The sequence below is a fragment of the Malania oleifera genome, chromosome 12 (genome assembly GCF_029873635.1).
Source record: "Malania oleifera isolate guangnan ecotype guangnan chromosome 12, ASM2987363v1, whole genome shotgun sequence".
Lineage (NCBI taxonomy): Eukaryota > Viridiplantae > Streptophyta > Magnoliopsida > Santalales > Ximeniaceae > Malania > Malania oleifera.
The window spans coordinates 20,738,315-20,758,752 of NC_080428.1; the positions used below are offsets into that span (position 1 = coordinate 20,738,315).

At 38.6% G+C, this 20,438-nt stretch overlaps 1 protein-coding gene and 1 long non-coding RNA gene across 2 annotated transcripts; both read right to left on the minus strand.

Annotated features, from left to right (window-relative positions):
• Nucleotides 1–1,126: 1,126 nt before the first annotated feature.
• LOC131143849 (uncharacterized) lies at nucleotides 1,127–4,534 on the minus strand. Its single transcript, XM_058092214.1, has 3 exons — nucleotides 4,140–4,534; nucleotides 2,186–2,408; nucleotides 1,127–2,116 (listed from the first exon to the last, which is right to left on the minus strand). The coding sequence occupies exons 1-3, from the start codon at nucleotides 4,532–4,534 to the stop codon at nucleotides 1,127–1,129; spliced, it is 1,608 nt and encodes a 535-aa protein (XP_057948197.1).
• An 11,955-nt stretch (nucleotides 4,535–16,489) lies between these two features.
• LOC131143715 (uncharacterized) lies at nucleotides 16,490–19,995 on the minus strand. The gene is made up of 2 exons (XR_009133661.1): nucleotides 17,799–19,995; nucleotides 16,490–17,111 (listed from the first exon to the last, which is right to left on the minus strand). It is a non-coding gene; the product is annotated as an uncharacterized LOC131143715 (long non-coding RNA).
• Nucleotides 19,996–20,438: the final 443 nt, after the last annotated feature.

The following is a 20,438-nucleotide window of genomic DNA, read 5'->3' on the forward strand; positions in this document are numbered from 1 at the left end:
CACAAACAAAACATATCTCCTGCCTTTCCTGTGCTTTAATTTTCCCCTTGTTCTTTTGCATCATTTTCCTTCTTTTTTTTTTTTTTACAAGGAATCATGCCTTCATTTATTTATTTAGGCTTCGTTCGAGATCGGTCTTTCCAAAACTGCCCCAGTGTGGGGTGTGATCCTTTGGCGGGTTTAAATGAAAGATTAAATATTTTTAGGCACAATAGGGGGTATCAAGGGGTGTTTTCTTTCTCTAACTTTTGGGTAGCATAAAAATGGTCTGCCGTCATTTTGGCACTGCACTATTGCCTTGCATGATTTGCCTAACCTTTGAAAATCCCAACCCGGTTTATATTTTGGGAAATGACTTTTTCGAAGAAGATGGTTTCAATTTTAAAGCTCAAAAAGGTTCATTAAGTGATTAAAAACATTAGGTTCTTTAAGGGAACTGGTGATCCAAAAATGGTCATTCGTTATTTAATCGAAATAATGAGCAAAGAGGGAACACATGAAATAACATTGTGATCCTTTCATTAATTTCTTTTGGAGATATATACAACCATCAGGCATAATAATTCTTTACAGCATCAGAGTTAACAAGGTGTAATAGGTCGGTTCCGTCCATATTCACTAACAGTAGGGCGCCTCCTGAGAATGCCTTCTTTACCACGTAAGGCCATTCATAGTTTGGTGTCCATTTTCCACGAGGGTCCGTATGAATCGATAAAATATTTTTCAGTACTTGGTCCCCCTCCTGAAACTGTCGGGGCTGCACTTTTCGGTTAAACGCTCTTATCATCCTTCTTTGCTACAATTGTCCATAGGCCATGGCGGCCATCCTTTTCTCCTCAATTAAGTTTAATTGGTCATACCGGGATTGTACCCACTCTGCCTTAGCCAACTCTACTTCTTTCAGAACTCTCAGAGATGGGATCTCAACTTCTACAGGGACCACTGCCTCCATTCCATACACCAAAGAGAAGGGAGTAGCGCCCGTGGAGGTTCTGGTCGTAGTCCTGTAAGCCATTAGGGCGAAGGGAAGCTTGTCATGCCAATCTCTGTAAGTTTATGTCATCTTCTCCAAAATGTTCTTAATGTTTTTGTTGGCTGCTTCCACCGCCCCATTCATCTATGGTCTTTACGACGCTGAATTATGATGCTTGACCTTGAACTGATTGCATAGCTTGGTTATTATTGCGTTATTCAGGTTCTTGGCATTATCTATGATTATTCTTTCAGGGATTTTATACCGGCAGATCAACCCTCTTTTGACAAAACGACTTACCACATTCTGTGTGACACTAGAATATGAGGCGGCTTCTACCCATTTAGTAAAATAATTGATTGCCACAAAGATGAAACGGTGTCCGTTACTAGCCTTTGGGCTTATCGGCCCGATCACATCCATGCCCCAGGTTGAAAAGGGCCAAGGTGCAGAGAGAACATGAAGTGGGGCTGGTGGGACTTGGATCCGATCATCATAAACTTGGCACTTATGGCACTTTCGGGCATAGTCAATGCAATCTCTCTCCATGGTCATCCAATAATACCCACTCCTAAGTACTTTTCGTGCCAATGAGTGGCCTCCAGCATAGGTACCGCAGACTCCTTTGTGAACCTCATGCATGGCTTGTCGGGCCTCATGTGCCTCTACACACCGTAGGAGGGTCATGTCATGATTTCTTTTGTACAAAACTTCCCCATCTGAGAAGAAACCCATGGCCAACCTTCTGATAGTCCTCTGATCATTAATGGCTGCCCCTTCGAGATACTCATTTTTCTGGATGTAGGTTTTGATATCATAAAACCACTGTTTTCCATCGGCCTCCTCTATTACCGTGTAGTGGGCAGGTTCGGGTTGTACTCTAATCTGAATAGTTTCAATCTTCACCCCTTCTTCTACCTTGAATAAAGCTGCCAGTGTGGCTAGTGCATCAGACATTACATTGTTTTCTCTTGGCGTGTGAGAGAAACTGATACTGTCAAACCCTTCTATCATCTTTTGAATGTACTCTCGATACAATACCAGCTTGGAATCGCGAGTTTCCCATTCTCCGGTTAGCTGGTGGATGACCAAAGCCGAGTCTCCTCTTACTGTTAGTCGCTTGACACCCCGATATAAAGCGGTCTACAAACCCAATATACATGCCTCATATTCGACTATGTTGTTAGTACAAGGGAAGATTAGCTTAGCTACCACCGGATAATGTTTCCCATCAGGTGATATAAGCACCGCGCCTATCCCATGTCCCCAAGCATTAATTGCGCCATCAAACAACATCCTCCATTCTTCGAGGTCTTCTTCCCCTTGGGTTAGGGAGTCTATATCTTGGTCTGGGAATTCGAACTCCATAGGTTGGTAATCCTCCACGGCTCTTTCAGCTAGGTATTCCGCAATGACACTACCCTTGATAGCTTTCCTGGTGACATAAGAAATATCATATTCCGTCAACAACATCTGCCATCGTGCTACTCATCTAGTTATTGCAGAATTTTCAAACACGTAGTTGATTGGGTCCATTTTGGAGATCATCCAGGTGGAGTAATACAAGGTGTGTTGCCTCAGCCTACTGACCGTCCATACCAAAGCGCAACATTTTTTTTCCATATCAGAGTACTTAGACTCATAATCTGTGAACTTCCTACTAAGGTAATAAATGACCCTTTCTTTCCTCCCGGTCTCATCATGTTGGCCCAATACGCAACCCATGGAATTTCCTAAAATCGCTAGGTACAAGATTAAAGGCCTTCCGGACACTGGTGGTACCAGTACTAGGGGATTCAAAAGGTACTCCTTTATTTTTTCAAAGGCCACTTTTCTGGGTTGTTCTTTCTCAGCAACTTGAAGATGGGTTCGCAGGTGGTGGTTAATTGAGATATGAACCGAGCAATGTAGTTGAGCCTACCCAAGAAGCTTCGCACCTCCTTTTCAGACTTTGGGCTAGGCATCTCTCGAATGGCTTTGACCTTGTCAGGATCTACCTCAATCCCTTTCTCACTCACTATAAACCCCAATAGCTTCCCGGACGTAGCACCGAAGGTACATTTTTTGGGGTTTAACTTCAATTGGCACTTCCGAAGCCTCTCGAACAATTTTTCCAAGTATAACGCATGGTCTTTCTCATTTCATGACTTAACGATCATGTCGTCGACATAAACCTCAACCTCCTTGTGCATTAAGTCATGAAAAAGGGTTACCATAGCCCTTTGGTAAGTGGCTCTAGCGTTTTTTAGTTCGAATGGCATGACTTTATAGCAGAAAGTCCCCCATAATGTGATGAAAGTTGTTTTGTCCTTGTCCTCAGGTGCCATCCTGATCTGGTTGTATCCCGAGAATCCGTCCATGAATGAAAATAAAGCATGCCCTGCAATATTATCCACCAGCACATCAATGTGTGGGAAAGGGAAGTTGTCCTTAGGGCTTGCTTTATTTAAATCTCGGTAGTCGACACAAACTCGTACTTTACCATTCTTCTTGATTATTGGGACGACGTTGGCCATCCATTCAGGGTACTGGGCTAACTTCAAGAATCCTACCTCAAGTTGTTTCTATACCTCCTCTTTTATCTTGAGTAACATCTCTGGCCGCATTCTCCTTAGTTTCTGCTTTACTGACTTTGAATCCGGGTGAAGCGGGATCTTGTGGGTTACTAAATCCGTGTCTAAACTCGGGATGTCTCGGTATGACCAAGCAAACACGTCCCGGTATTCCCTTAGTAATTTAATCATTATGTCCTTTTCTTCACCCTTTAGTAGTGCCCCGATTTTCACTTGCTTGGGTTCTTCCTTGGTTCCAAGATTAATCATGATGGTGGGATCGCTACTGGTCAAGGTTGGTTTTTCATCGAACTTTAACATTCTTTCCATTTTAGGGGACAAGTTTATTTCTTAATCTTCAATTTCGGTTTCATGGATTATATTTTCAAAGTTAATGTCAATTACTTGGCGAGGGATTCTGGTATTGTTATTTTCTTTATTCCTGCATGAAATTAACAAAAAAAATTTGACAGTTGATTTCCAAAATGCACATAAATGACAAGGAATGCATCATTCATTTTCATTAAGGAGCTTCCTTGATTTTTTAGCGGCTAGGGAAATACAAAAGAAAAATAGAATTAAACAAATTCTAAAAAAAAAAAAAAGATCATTACATGATGATATCTGGTAAATCAAAAGAGCTCCAGTTTTGAAGTTGTACTCTAGGTTGGAGATGACGAATCCATTCTGTAGAAGTGCTTGAGAGGACTTCAGCATCCAATACTGATATACTCAATTGCCACAATTCTGCCTCTAGGTTGGATTGATTGCCTTTTACGAAGGTCTGGCTAATGGACGAGATGTACAGTCCTTCCTTAGAGCTTGTTTCGCCAGTGATTCTTTCCACCCTCCGCATTTTCTTCTCTTTAGCTTTCTTCCTTCGGTCCGCCACTGTAGGTATGTAGCCAAGGCCATATCTGTATTTCACTTCCTTAAGCATTAATGGCTTTTGGATCTCCTGTATGTATTTTTCGAGCCCTTTTTCCGGATGGTACCCCTGTTTGATCATTTCGGATGCCATCATATGCACTGTGGCAGAGATCTGAGGGCGTGGGATTGGAGATCCTTATTTTATAGTTGTGACATTTACGATCTCAAAGGCTCATAACGAGTCCTCCAATGCCTCTTCCATGGCTTCTACATAAGGGGTGGAAGTGGGTTTGGTTACCATCAAGTCTGTTTCTTCGTATACGCAAACCAATTTCCCATCCACTACAAATTTGACCCGTTGGTGCAAGGAAAACGGAACTGCCCCGGTGTTATTTATCCATGGCCTCCCCAATAAGCAGCTATAAGACGGGGTTATGGCCATGACTTGGAATGTAATGTTGAAGGTGACCGGTCTAATGTGCATAGGAATTTGAATAGATCCCACCGATTCCCTGCGGTTGCTGTCGAAAGCCCGCACAATCAAATCGTTTTGGCTTATGTAGGACGGGTCAACAGGAAATTTTTGTAGGGTCGTCATGGGCATGACATTCAAAGATGACCCATTATCAATCAACACTCATGCAATCATGTGATCTCGGCATTTAGCGAAAATATGCAACGCCTGATTATGCCCTTGTCCTTCCATGGGGATCTCCTCATCAGCGAATGTAATGTAGTTGGTAGTCGTAAGACCACCAATCACGTGGTTAAAATTATCGATGCTGATGTCTTGGGGAATATAGGCCTGATTAAGAGCCTTTAATAGAGCTTCCCGATAGGCTTCAGAACTCAACAACAGTGACAAGATAGAGATATGGGCTGGCATCTTCTTCAGTTGGTCAATGATGTTGTATTCACTGTGTTTAATTATTTTCAAGAATTCCTCGGCTTCTTCAGGTTCCTATTCTATTCTTGGCTAGGTTGCACTTTCTCCAAGACCTCCGGCGTATAAACCCTTCCACTTCTGGTTATCCCTTTTGCTTCAGCAGCACTGCTAATTTCTCCTTCGGTGCGTACTTCACAATTGTACCTCCATGGCATTGCCCGGTCACTGCGATATGCGAAAAGGCGAGGGGCTAAGATCACTACTTGAATTGGGGCCTCTAGGACTTGTGGGGTTTTTCCAATGATGGGGATAAATGGTCTGTTGGTGAAATGGGGATGGTCAGATTCCCCTATGACTGAAACTTCATTCGTTTTCTGAATGCGGCTAACTTCCACTCGTTTGCTGTCAATCAAGCTACTTAGAAAAATATGGAAAGTCTCACATTGTTGTACTGATCCTTTAATAGTATTTTGGCATGCACATGGGGCGCCTTTAAGGCAAATAGCCCTTAGTCTTGCTAGCCCTGCCGTTGTCAGTTCACTATACACCCAGTCTAGCGTCATTTTTTCCCATCTTCTTTATGATTTTTTTCCATCTTGTTTTTCGATCATTCCAACATTGTCCCTTCCATGGTCAGGCAAAGAATTTTCTTGAATACCAATTGGCTTCCCATCGAATGACAACCAACCAGCATCCCTAAGATCTTGCACCTTGTGTTTGAAGGCCCAACACTGGTCAATAGGGTGCCCTGGAGAATTGTCATGGTATGCCCATTGGACCTCGAGATTATAACCGTGCGGGGGACGATTGGTGAGAGGAATCCCAGGGATGGTAGATATCATCCTTTGTTCTAGAAGTTGGGGGAATAAGTCTGCGTACGACATGGGAATCGGTTCCACTCTCCGAAAACTCTTGGGTGTATTTCTTGTGTGTGTCTGCTGGCTCGGGAGAGCTGGTATGTTCGGCTGTGCTGACACAGGCACGAGGACCACAAACTGAGGCCTGGTGCTTACATATGCTGGTTGATTCACTGCGGGTTCGATTGTAAAGTTTCGGTTGGACTATGGATTACGACCTTTTGTATTTTTTCTATTAGATGGTCCCTGAACCATCTGAGTCTCTTCATTCTTCTTTTTTCTGGTCCACTTCCTACTTGGACCACTTTCCATGCTACTTTCTTTGACACGACCTGCTTTAATGTCGGCCTCGATCCTCCCCCCCCCCCCCCCCGCGCGATTACTATGTCCATAAATTCGTGGGGAGACGCCCCCCTTAAATTCCTTCGATATGGTTCCTTCAAAGTGTTGACAAAAAGGGAAATTGCTTCTCGGTCACCCACCGGGGGGTCGACTTGGATTGCTAGGTCTCGCCATCTGTAGGCGTATTCTCAAAACGTCTCAGTATGCTTCTTCTCCATTTCAAGCAGGGCTATCCGGTCTGGGGTCATTTCCATCAAATGTCGTTACTGACCTGCAAAGGTGGTAGCTAGGTCTCCCCACGTTCGAACGTGTGTTTTGTCTTGGTGGATATACCACCTGGCCGCTGTCCCCATCAAACTGCTCCGAAAATAGTGTATCATCAATTTTTCGTCATCGGAGTATGCGGTCATTGCTTGGCAGTACAATCGTAGGTGGGTTTGAGTGCATTGAGTTCCTTCAAACTTCTTGAATTCAGGCACCTTAAACTTTGGTGGGAACACCACCTTGGGCACTAAGCATAGATTCGCAGGGTTGAGAGAATTTGATGTGCGGGTCCCTTTAATGGCTCTCAATCACTCTTCAAGCTCATCACAATGGTATTCAGTTGTGGTCTTGCCTATTCCTATAATTGCTGTCATTGTCTGGGGCATCCCATTTTCCGAAATTGGTGCTGCCGGGACGAAGGTGGCTGCACTCAGAGGTGGTCCCTCAAAAATAACCGGTGGCGGCCTAGGTGACTGCCCATGGATTGGTGTGTAGCTTAGAGGGTTGATAGGATCCGTATCTACTTCATGGTCCTACTCTTGAACTGTCTTTCCTTTGCTCAGTAGCAAGTCCAGTATTCTTTTCATTTGGTTGCTCAGTTCCTCCTGTCCCTGCTTGATGCCCAAGACGCGGCTTTCCAACTGTTATGCCATAGATTTTGCTTTTCGGCGAGTGTTGTAAGGGTGTGTAGGTGCCTCAATCTTACCAAATTCTCAATCACACCTCTTTTCCCTCTGAACATGAAACCTATGTCTTTTAGTAAAAATGTATGATATGTTGTGAATGTTTATGCAAATACGTATTTAGTGCATGAATGAGCAAACACAATTATGCAGCCTATGTGCTAGGACCAAGGTTCTGAAAAAAATCATCATCATTTCATTACAACTTCATACAATTTTTAGAGAGAAATATAGAAAATTTCCAACTAGTTTGTCAGATTCTGATTTCTTGGTCTGCTCCCGACGAGGCAGCTTGAATCTTCTGGGGTTGGTTATGACTTTGTGAGCGCCGCACTGTCCACCTTCTGTTTCAGTGCTTTGTACTAGGCTTCCCAGTAGTTGGCCTTGTTTACACAAGCCTCCAGCTTTTCAAGAACTTTGCTGAAGTGGTATCTCTATTTGTCATATCGCATTTCTAGGTCCTGTATGTATTGATATTTTTCTTTAATTTCTGCTTTTGATTCTCTCAGTTGTTGAAGATTTTGATCAAGCACCTTTTGAAGTCTCTGCTTCTCCTTTTTCAAAATCGCCGATGCTTTCTTTGACGGTGAGCTCTGAATCTTCGGTCGCTCGCTTGGCTCAGGTTGAGGATCTACCAGACCTCATTTTGGAAACCATTCTCTGGAGGTCATTCTTTCAGACGAACACATGGTTTCTCTCGGCCATTTCTTGTCTGTCGGAGTTTTTCCCTTACACAAAAATCGAGGGTTCACCCTGTCACGTTTCCATAGCTCATAACTCTCTTGGACTCCCAAGTTCTGACTGGTAGCTTCGACTATGTACACATGCCTCCATGATACAAAAAATTCCTGGATCTTCCTTTGGCTATCATCATCCTCATATGTGAACCGAGCGTCTTCCAGTCCATGGGTCATGGTTACGAACTGTATTGCGCCTACTTGCCTTCAAAACATAAGTGGTGCGTAGGATATTCCACCCCACGGACCTAGCAGTGGGACCCAAGGAAGGTTTCCACATCTATATATCACTTTGGGCTGGTCAATCCATGGTGCCTACCATACAATCCCCTTGCTGACTAGATTCTGTGGTTTGTCTTTCCATTTGGTCCTGTCGGTGTGTTCCTCCCAACGAGCTACTTTGAACTCTGCTAAAGGTATTCTGCTTGTTGAGAAAGTAGCGCGAAAGAATCCCTAGATGCATGGCAAATGGCTCATCATCGACACATAAAGCAATGGCACACAGCAGGTCAAACGAGCATGTCTCCTGATCCGACATCTATTAAGAGATCGGAACGTTTTGGCCAGAATACCGTAGACTGGATTCACCCCTTCCTTTACTTGTGCTATGAAGGCAATGGTGGTGTGATCGATGATTCCAAGTTCCTTCGGGAAGATAAGCAGGCCGTAGATGGCTAATACTAGCAGATGTAGCTGGGCTTCTTCCTTTCCCTTCTTCTTCATCAACTCTTTCAGGTGTTCCCAAGTGACCTTTGAGTCTCCTAGATTCTGGACCTTAACCTCGATGGCCTTGAACAAATCCTTGACGACAAATGTTCGAGCGGGCGCGTACATTTTGCAGGGCATCGACAATTTGGCCAGATGCAATAGTGAAGTGTATTCCTCTATGGTGGGAGCAAGGTCTACCCCATCCAGAGTAAAGAAGAAATACGACGGATTCCAGAATTCCACCAATGCTTCAATCATGTGGGAGTCTATGGAAACATGTAATAGAAAACCGATGTGCCTATACGTATGAGAAAAATTCAATCGTCCCTGAGGCGTCCACCCCTTCCAAATGTCTCTCAGCTCCTTTAAGGAATTGGATCGAGCGTTGATGTCAACCTTGTTTGGTATCTCAAGCACCGATTCCTTACTTGTGCTGTCACCCCTCTTCTTTTGCTGACTTCCGGAGTACAATTGCACCACTGGTTCAATTTCATGATGGACTACTGTGCTCTTCATGAGTCGAATTTTAAACACAACCTTGGCCAAGCAGATGGGAATGCCAAGTATGAAATGCAGGATGCAACATGTTTTAAATCTCAAGTTATAATCATATAAGGTCACAAGGAGAAGGATGGAGCCTTTGTCCCAACCTCGGGGTAATTATGTACATAAGGTCCTCCGAGGCTTTACCCTAGGCAAGAGATTATGGACAATCATGTGTGGTTAAGCTCTAACCCCTATTGAAAAAGGTCTTCAGATTGAAACTTCATCCTCCCTCACAAAGGTCCGAAAAAAGCTTGCACTGAGCGGAGTGGTTCACGGGTTCTCGTAGGCCATGCCACATGGGAACTGGCACTATTATACTCCTTTCTAATCCTAGCTGGGAAAGCCCGGGTGTAGAGCTGTGAGAGTGTGTGAGTTTAACCATTTCAACCTACACCCCCTACCCCACATCCATCCATTATTTAGAACACATGCTTATTGAAATAGCAAAGGAAACAAAACATCATGCTTATCTAAGGTACTACTAATCACATGCTTAGCAAAAACAAACAGAACCAAACACATGCTTATTCATGAATCAAAGCAAGCAAGGCATTCACAATTATTCATGTATATGCAACATAATTTGTACAAAAATGAAAGGGAGTAATCAAAAAGATTTATTTAGATTTGATATCGGGATAATTCTTAATTAATCACTGGCTCAACTCATAATGGTCCCCAGCAGAGTCGCCAAACTGTCGCGACATCCCGGACTCGGCCTAGAGAACCAATCTCCGGTAAAAAATGGGTTTGGCTTGCGAACTGGGAAAAATGAATGTTTATTTTGAAAATGTGATTTCCTGTGGAAAACATGTGTGCAGGAGTAGCCACTAACCTTTTGGAGTGTGGTTAGAACACTTGATTGCTACCCCGTTAGGGGTAGAATTGGTCTACGTCACTAGAGTTGGGCTCAGGAGTATGGTTACACAAGAGGTAGGTATTAGCACTCCCTACGCACCCGTTCTTACGAACGGTACCAGATTAATAAAGAATTATCCCGAAATAAATGTAATAAGTCTTTATAGATTACTCCCTTTCAAAAATAAAAAGAATGAAAATGCTCTATAGGTATTCCCTCAAAACCAGGGCAATGCGATGCCCCAAAGTGTCGATGCTCTTGGTCGCAATCACCAGGAAGGAAAATAAAAAATAGGATACAAAATACGCTCCCGGGGGTTTTGAAATCTATAGGATTTTTTTTTAAGTATCAAAAGTACTATTTCAGGAGGTTTTTGAAATTTGTTCGAGATTGGAATGATTTTTTTTTTTTGTGCCTAAAAAGATATTTTTGTGATTTTTCCTAAGTGTGAAAATGATTTTTATGATTTTTGTGATTTTTCCTGAACTTTCAAAATAACACAAATAAAATTAGTTGAAATCAAAATGTGAAAATATTTTTGGAATTTTTGAAAATTTCGTGATTTTTGTGAATTTTATGGATACAATAATAATATACAAGCGAAATGGAGAAAATCGGGGTGAACCAGTCAGAGAATGGTAAATCGGTCAAACGTTGACCGGTTTGGGGAAAAATCAGTTTAAGATCTTGGTCGAGACCATTGATTTTTCAGGATTTTCTAATGTTCTTCCAAATACAACAGAATTATAGACAACAATCATGAAAGTCATAGTTTCAAAGATATGACTTTAGAATGTATTTTTGAAAATTTTGAATGTAAGGACACAGACTTAACTTTCGCCAAAAATGTTGGAAACTTTCTTGGATTTTCTTCAAAAATTTTCAAATGTAAATAAGTTTCAAAGCCTTAAAAATTTTTTGAATTTTCTTTGAGAGTTTTTCTGAATTTTTATGTCTTTTATGAAGTTTATTTTTATTTTTATTTTTTTATGGGTAAAAAAAAAAGCTATTTAAAATAAAATAAAAAATCAAATCAAATCAAATAAACCAGCAAAGGCTGGTTTGGGAAAGGGGGTGAAGATGTAACATAGGAAGAGAAAGTTCATTAGTTTTACCTATCTTCTTTTTCTCCTCTGGTCTTCCTTTCCTGTCTATGAATCTGTAGGGGTTAGTCTACAACGTCTTCCCGATGGTTGTTTTTAAACTCTGACTCGAGGCACTATGGAGTACCCTCTTCAGATGGGGTGACTCAGCACCGGTAGGAAACGGGATCAGTCGACCGCTTGATCTTCTTTCATTTTCCTCTACTCCGGTCTTCTTTTCCTGTCGGTGAGTCTACTAGGACCACTCTACAGCGTCTTCCCGAGAGTTGTTCTTGAGCTCTGACTCCAGGCACTATAGAGTGCCTTCTTCAAATGGGGTAACTCAGCACCAGTAGGAAATGGGATCAGTCGACCTCTTGATCTTCACTCAGAAAAACTAGCTTCACAAACTTATAATAGACAACTTCAATATTTGAAATCTTCTGTTTACCACCACTAAGAACTCTCCTCCTTTGTGCTTGGAATGAGAGGGCTATTTATAGACTTAGCTTGGGGCAAGCATGGGAAAGAAGACATAGGGGAGTCAAGATGGGGGGAACCAAGTATGGGGGGGAAGAATGATGAAGGGAAATTAGCATGGGAAGAATGATAAAAGGAGATAACATGATATGTAGTGAGTGATAAAGGGGAAAACAAAGTATGAGACAATGAATGATGAAGGGAATATAACATGGGAAGAATGATAAAGGGAGGAAACATAACATGTGGTGAGTGATGATGGGGGAAACAAAGAATGGGATGAAGAATGACGAAGGGAATATAGCATGGGAAGATTGATAAAGGGAGGAAACATGACATATGGTGAGTGATGATAGGGGAACAAAGTATGGTATGAAGAATGATGAAGGGAATATAGCATGGGAAGATTGATAAAGGGAGGAAACATGACATGTGGTGAGTGATGATGGGGGGAACAAAGTATGGGAAGAATGATAAAGGGAGGAAACATGACATGTGGTGAGTGATGATGGGGGAAACAAAGTATGCTTGCATTTGAAAAATTAAAATAAATAATAATAATAATAATAATAATAATAATAATAATAACAATAATAAAATAATAATAATATGAGGGTCCTAGGAGCTTGTGCAGAGCCCATCGAAGATGTGTGGGGCACACACGCCATGTGGGGTCCACAAGCTGTTTGAGGGTTATAGGATCCCAAGCTAGCAAGGCACCGGATATGTGGATTCGAGTTAACGTACTAAGAGAGGTGGGGCCCAATGGAGATATGTGGGCCCCACAAGCCATGTGGGGTCCACGAGCCATTTTGGGACCTACAAAGATGTGTGAGGTCCATAACCGTGTGGGACCTACAAGATGTGTGGGGTCCACAACCAGTGTGGGACCTACAAAATGTGTGGGGCCCACAACCGTGTGGGGAGGTTTTGACATGAGGTCTCTTTGGAAAGGCCTGGTTAAAATTAGGGTGCCTACAAAATCATTTTGATTTCTTATATATATATATATATATATATATATATATATATATATCCTAAAATCTTATGAGTATTAACAAAATTTTCTTCTTAAGTTCACATCAAAAGGTGGCATGTTATAATCACAGAATTATCATATGATTCACATAGTAAGAATAAACATAAAACATGCAACAAATGAATCAAGCATCAAATAACGTAGAAGCAGGAAGATATACCTTTCCAGTTTACTCCTTCTTAATCGATTGAACTCATAGTGACTTTCACCTCTCTCTCTATTTTTCTATATATTTTTCAAATATTTACAAAAGCCTTAGCACTACAATAAGACATGAACTTTTCAATAACATTAGTAGTTAAGGCAAAGAAAAAGTATGCTACGCACTCAAATGATATGCATTAAAACTGTGCCATGCTTTTTCAAATCATTTTCAAGTTTGGGAAATTTTGCATTTTAAAAATATTTTTCTATGGGATATGAAATACTTTGTCAAACACTTTCCAAAACTTCCAATCGATGGATTTAAAAAAAAATTATTTTCAATTTTCGAACGGTAAAATCTATATAATGAAAACAGTGGAGGATTTGTAAAGGGTTTACCCTCAAAACAGGGACACACCAACAATGAGCTGTTGCGATCTTTAGCATAAACGGTTAAGCCTTTTGCATCGAGGCTCTAATACCAATTTTTGGACTTGGTGTGATCCCAATGGGGGGGGGTGAATTGGACATTTAAAACTTTTTCGCTAATTTAAACAATTATACAGATTCACCACATATCATATCTCATTCAATATAATAACATGTATGAAAAATGATTAAACTATAATTGTGAACATACACGTGCAACATATCTTAATTAAATAAAAGTGTGCATGCAAATAATTATAACCATAAATGAACAATCATACACATGCTGAATTTAAAGGACATAAATTAAATGACATAAGAAGAGAGCGACACACGATATTTGTTAACAAGGTTCGATCAAACTAGCCTACGTCCCTGCCGTGGGCATACCCCCACAGATTCCACCAAACCTGCTCACTTAAACAGGGGGAGCACAAGCCGTTACTACCTTTCCTTACGGGGCAACATAAACCCCAGCTCAGTTACAAGGCTGAGCCCAACTTGTCTCACTTATGGGGCTGAGACTCCCCAGTTCAATTTTCTGGCTGAACCGAACCGGTCTCACTTACGAAGCCGAGACTCCTCAGTTCAAATAATGAGATGAACCCAATCAGTACAATAAAACATTTTTGTACATAAAACATGCTTCTGAAATACAAGCAGAGATGTACACATTAAATCTCAAATATATGCACTCTCTAATAATATGCATTTTTCTTAGTAGAGTAAGGGTGCTATCAAATAATTTTGCACAAATAAAATATATATGAAAAATGAGAATTATTGTTCTCCTATAAATATTTTTGTAAATAAAGAATATTTGAAGAATCTATAAATTTAAACTCAAGAAAATATTTGCGCTGTAAATAACTTTCTCCCCAAAAATATATATCAAAGTAATAACTGGGAGAAACCTAAGCAATACTCTTAAAAATAATTTTCAAAAAATAAATAACAAGTAAGAGTATATGCAAATAAAATGCCCTTAATAAAATACTCGCCTCAAAAATGATTTTGAAATAACAGCATGAAAGAGATTTGCAAAGATTAGTATAAAAGATTTTGCCCTAAAAGACTAATTTTAACAATAAAAAACATTTTGGTGGAACTTTGATTAATAATGCATTAGAGAGAAAATTTAGGCTAATCAAAGTTGCTAATCAGAGTTATGGAGGGGGTATTTATAATTTTTTTTTTTAAATGATGACCATTGGGGACACGCTCAATATTTTGAAAAAGTTAAATTAAAAAATAAATGACATTTTAGCCTTAAAAAATTTCAAACCCAAGAGGTTCAGTCGACCATATCACTAAGTTCGGTTGACCGCAAATAATTTGAACCGCAAGTTCGATCGACTATATCAGGGTGATTTTAAACCCTTCGTAGGTTCAATCGACCAAGGCGAGGTTTGTTTGACCATTCCTCTAGGTTCGGTCGACCGTGGTAAAAAAGAACTACAAGGTTCGATCGACCAAGTAGTTGGGTGTCAGACACATGTTGGTTTGGTCGACTGAGGGTGGTGTGTTCAAAACATTACAGCTGATCGTCCCAAGTCAAAATGTTGACTTTCGAATGGTTTAGTCGACTGTGGCAATTATAAAGCCACGGGTTTGGTCAACTGGGCAAGTCAAACTTTTGACTCCTAGGCAAACAATGGTTTGGTTGACCAAGCTAGTTATTACTTGTTTGGTTCGGTCTACTGAGGGCATTAATAATGAATATTTTGCCCAAAAAATGTGGCATCGGTCGATTGAAGACTTTGTTTTTGCCTTGATTTTGACCCTAATGTTATTCCAAAAACTTTGTATGATTTTAGTCTTTTAGAAAAAGCTTTTTAGTGAAATGTGTTGCTCCCTAGGGTCTATCTTCGGTCGTTCTAAGCATTCAAACATATCATGCAGATGCATACATTATTATAGACCAAATATATAAATAATTAAATGTAATACAATTAAAAACTAAATGTTTTCTTCTTTTGCTCTTCACTCCATGGAATGTGCCGGTTGAAATAAGCTTTAAGTCTTCTGGCTTCCATTTCTCTTTTGCCTTATGTGTGTTGAATAGTAAACCTGTTCAAACACTTAAAAAAAACACATAAGAAATTGGTGCTTGGTCAGCATCAAAACATGATTAGATTTAAAAAGTTAATAGCCTCCCCTCCAACACATCCACATGGCCACCACAAAATACACCCGATAGCCACCTTCCCTTAATTACATTGTTGTGTTTGTCTTGGTGCTTTAATGCCTGTTCAAAGGACCTACGGTGTGATCTAACTACGTGCGGAACAATGTCAAGTCATCCAAACAATTCTCTTGGTAATTTCAATACTTGTGTTTAAATCCTTGCAACATTTTGCAAGCCATTGTTGTTAGAATAAAGCACATCATTGAATAACCCACTGAATCCATAGATTGCAATATTGACACGTGCTAACTAAAATCAATTGTATGAATATTAGTTCTTTAAGTTAGAACTTGTGATCTTGGCTTTGAAATTAACATCTATATGCATAAAGCTTGATTAGGTCGATCCATCCCTTGCTACATCATTTTATGGGTAATTAATTTTTTTTTTTTTCAAAATTTCAGTTTATTATTATCTAAATAGCAAGCGTACTATACCAATCGGGAATCCTAGATATGGATATAAATATGAGATGACAAACCAAATCCAAACTTTAATGCTTCAATAGTTAAGCAATATTCAAAAACAACTTTTCAGCAAAGATCAATAAAATAATCACTTTCACTCTTGTTTTACCTCTACTGTATATTCAAAGATTCAGTAATCAAAGCTGGTCTAAATTTTCAATCCAACAATACATCCAACATAGTTCCTTGATTCAAATACAAGCTATTAGTTGTCCCACCTGGGAGTATATAGAGTCCAAATAGGGGGGGGGGGGCGGGGGTGAATGGACTCTTTCCGCGTATTTCACTTTTCTCTACAAAATAAAATACTTGGCAATAATGCAAGCAATTATATCACAATATAAAAAAAAAAAATCAAGCACAAGATATAAATAAAGAGTATAGGGAGAGAAAGTTTAATACTGGTATTTTAACATGGTTCGGCACCAAGCCTATGTCCACACCTTAGCACCAAGCCAAGAATTCCACAATCCACTAAGATACTCCTTCATCGGCAGAGCAAGCCTTACAACTCGGATATCAAACACTACACTCAGAAACAAATGCCTTCCACGCTCACCAAAAGCCTTCGATTCACCAAGAACCTTTACCGAATGGTTTACAAAGAACCTTTACACCAAGAAGATGATTTACAAAGAAAATGCTCCTCAAATGAGCTAATATCAATTACAAGAAAATCCTCACACTACTCTCTTAAGGAGTGATTCAAACAACATTAGAGGACAAGAGAGTTTGAGCACTTGTGAATGAATAACAAGGATACAAAGCGCCTAGGTTTTGTATAAAATGATATTTTTCACAATGAACTTGTATAAATAACCAAAACCATACTAAACAAGTCTATGGACTTCTATTTATAGACAAAAAGAATTATTTGCCGTTATTGGACTGTTGGGAGCAATAATCAAAAGAAACTAGCTTTTTTTTTTCCTAGCCATTGGTGTTTTAGCATCGTCCCAAATCGTCGGCACTATTTCTGGGCTCACTAAAACCGTCGACGATTTCCTGCATACATCGACGATTACCCCAAATCAGAAAAATTCATCCACAAAAAATTTTTGGGATTTTTTCTTAGCTTTCTAGGGACACCAAGATCATTCTTTTTGAACCTCTCTTACAAAATTTATGCCCCAAATACCAAAAGGTGTTCAGAACTCAAGGTTGCATTACGTTAGTTGACAATTGCTCTATTTTTCCTAGTTAAAAAAGACTTTTAATGACTTAAAACCTATTTGGATGGAAGTACTTGAAATATAATAAGTCCAATTAAGTTTAATACTTGTGCAAAAGAGTTTCCCCGTGAATATAAGATATCTTGTTCTATAAAAACATATTTGAAAGCTCATTTTGATATCTTATATACTTAGTATGTCCTTTATGAAAATATACTTGATTTTCTTTAGTGCTTAGGACATAAAGCTAGTTTTGACATAACTAGGATTAAGTATAAAAAAGGTTTTATAAAACCAAGATGTTTGAAAACCTGTCCCTTTGAAAACATATTTGAGTTTAGAATTCTTTTGACAAACTCTTAATTTTAACATTAAAAACTATGAAAGTGAGTTTGTGACTTTAGATGAAATCCTATAAACTCATGTGCCCTATTATGCATGTGCATTGCTTAACTCTTGTTCAGAAATCATGCAAGAAACAAAACGCAAGAGTTACAACATGTTCCCACCACACACAAACCTTATTACATATAATTCATCAATAAGCTTCCTTTGGTTGTGCTTGGGTTCTTTCGAGTACGTTTCCATTTGATATTCCTATTCGAACATTAACTTGGTCCAATCTTTGCCTTTTGACCAATACTTCATGTATTCGATCCTTGAACCTGTACTAACATGATTTGCAAAGATGGAAAACACTAGGAACAACATATGAGTTAATATCATCAAAACACATAAGAGCATGATAGTGTAGCCAATAAGGCTAACACAACCATAAATCAATATTCAACAAATTCCCAATATCCAACAAGTTCTCAATGATTTAATAAAAATACACCCAAGTTATAATCTTGCAAGAGTATAAAGAGTTAATGGAAGAAGAGCTGAACACCAGATTTTTTTACAAGGTTAGCCCAGCAGCCTACGTACTTGCCTCAAGCAACCGCTGTGAGGATATCCTTTCCACTTCGTTACCAGGTGAAGTAAGCCTCTCTTCATTCAAGGTGGAGCCACCTCTCTAACGAGAACAACCCTCTCACTAGGCAACAATTCAAATACCTTAAATTGTCAAAAACAAAAACAAGAAGCAATTTTTGTTTGTACAATGCAATACTCTCAACAAGAGCAAATTTGTACAAGTTAGAATCAATATACTTCAATGAAAATCAATATAGAAGTTGAAGCTCAAGATATTATCACCAGTATTCAGATTAAGAAGTGTGAATTTCAGTAGAACAAATCAGAATTTTGTGTAGGAAATTCAGCAATATCATAGCAGCTCTTTAGGAAAACTTTCAGCAATATAACTCAAATATTTGATTCGTATATGTGTTGTTAGTTGACTTAGTTTGCGAAAATATAAAGTATATATAATGCAAAAAGGTTTCTTACCATTTTCCTCAAGTTCTCTCTGAGTTTGGAAACCAAGAAATCACATTTGGAAACACAATCAGTGTTGTTAAAAGTTTAAAACATAGGTGTCAGTCGATTGGACACAAGGGGTCTATCGTTCATCCATTTACAAAACAAGTAGCATATCAGTCGCCAAATGATTAACCATTAGTCGCGTAACCACTTGGCCACTTAATGTTTTTCAAAGTTTGGTACCAAAATTTAAATGTATAAGTTGGAAAACTTATATGAGACTTTATGAAAATATTTTCAATGTATAAAAATAGGTCTCTAAGTCAATGATTTATCCTAAGAGTTTCAATGATCAATATTGAAATTTGAAGTACTTACATGAGATTTCCACAAAAATAAAACTATCTAAGAGTCTAAGTCTTCATGCGATGAATCTTTTAACATTCTTTTGAGTTTTAAGTGAATCTTTAATAACCTTTATGCGGAAAAATTAAAGTTTCATAAACACCATACCGGAATCAGCCATAACGCAAATCAATCTTGAAGAAAACTCGTAGGAATCGTTTCTCTTGCTTAAACCTCTTTCTATGCTTCACCAATATATATATTGAGATAAACGTATGGGTAATTTGATGAAAAGAAGAGATGGAAGCAAGAGGACAATTTCCAATATATATATATATATATATATAACCATTATCCTACTCCCCATAAAAACAGGCATTTATAGGAAAAACTCTTCAACTTCCCTATGTTATCTCACTAAATTTTTAAAGCCATAACCTCCTTAATCCTTAAATTAAAAAATCTTTCATATTACACTCGTTCATGCGGGACATATTTCAACATGACTCATTTAAAAAGGAGTCAATTTAAATCCAATACAGTTAATTGCAGGATTAGGGTACTTTGAGTCTGGCACCTACTGAGTCAATTATTTATATTTTTTTGAAAAAGTTATTGGAATTTCATATATACAAATTATGATATTTTGTCCATGTATAATCTATACATCTATTAAAAGAATATAGATAACATACAAGTTATAAAACTACACATGTTGAAAAAATTAAGTGGGCGGGTGGGGGGTGGGGGGGGGGGAAATGATAAATTAGTTATAGGTTTTATTTTTAAAATTTCAAATTAACTAATTATAGATTTTGATTTTTAAATTTCAAATCAATTTTTTTGAAACATTAAAGAGAAAAATAGTGAATAGGTATTGTTTTTAAATGTTAAATTCAATTGTTAATATATTATTATATTATTTAGAAAAGAATAAATGAGGGTTGTTTTTTTTTTTAAATAAAAATTAACTCATTCTTGTCAAATATTAGAAAGAAAAAACTTAAAACAATTATATAAATACACACACACACACACACACACACACACACACATATATATATATATATATATATATATATATATATATATATATATATCTATCTTACGAGGTGCCTTTTTAACTTGTTTATTAACTTGCATGCTTTAAGTTGATAGTTTACTTACCCATTTATAATCGATTTACCGAAGCGAACTTGATTAAATCCCACTTGTTTATAACCTAACCCAAACCTATCACGCAAAGCTATTTTGCCGCCCTACCGACTCAATTAAGTGGCGATCTGAGTCGAATAATCCGTGATTGTCATTTCTAATAGTAATTTTAACTTTGTTAGCTGATAACTTATTTTTTATGACATAATAATTGATGTCGTGGTTGAATTTTTAATTTGGTAAATTGAAAAATATTTATTGAGTAAAAAGTACAATAATAAATGTAAAATTCATA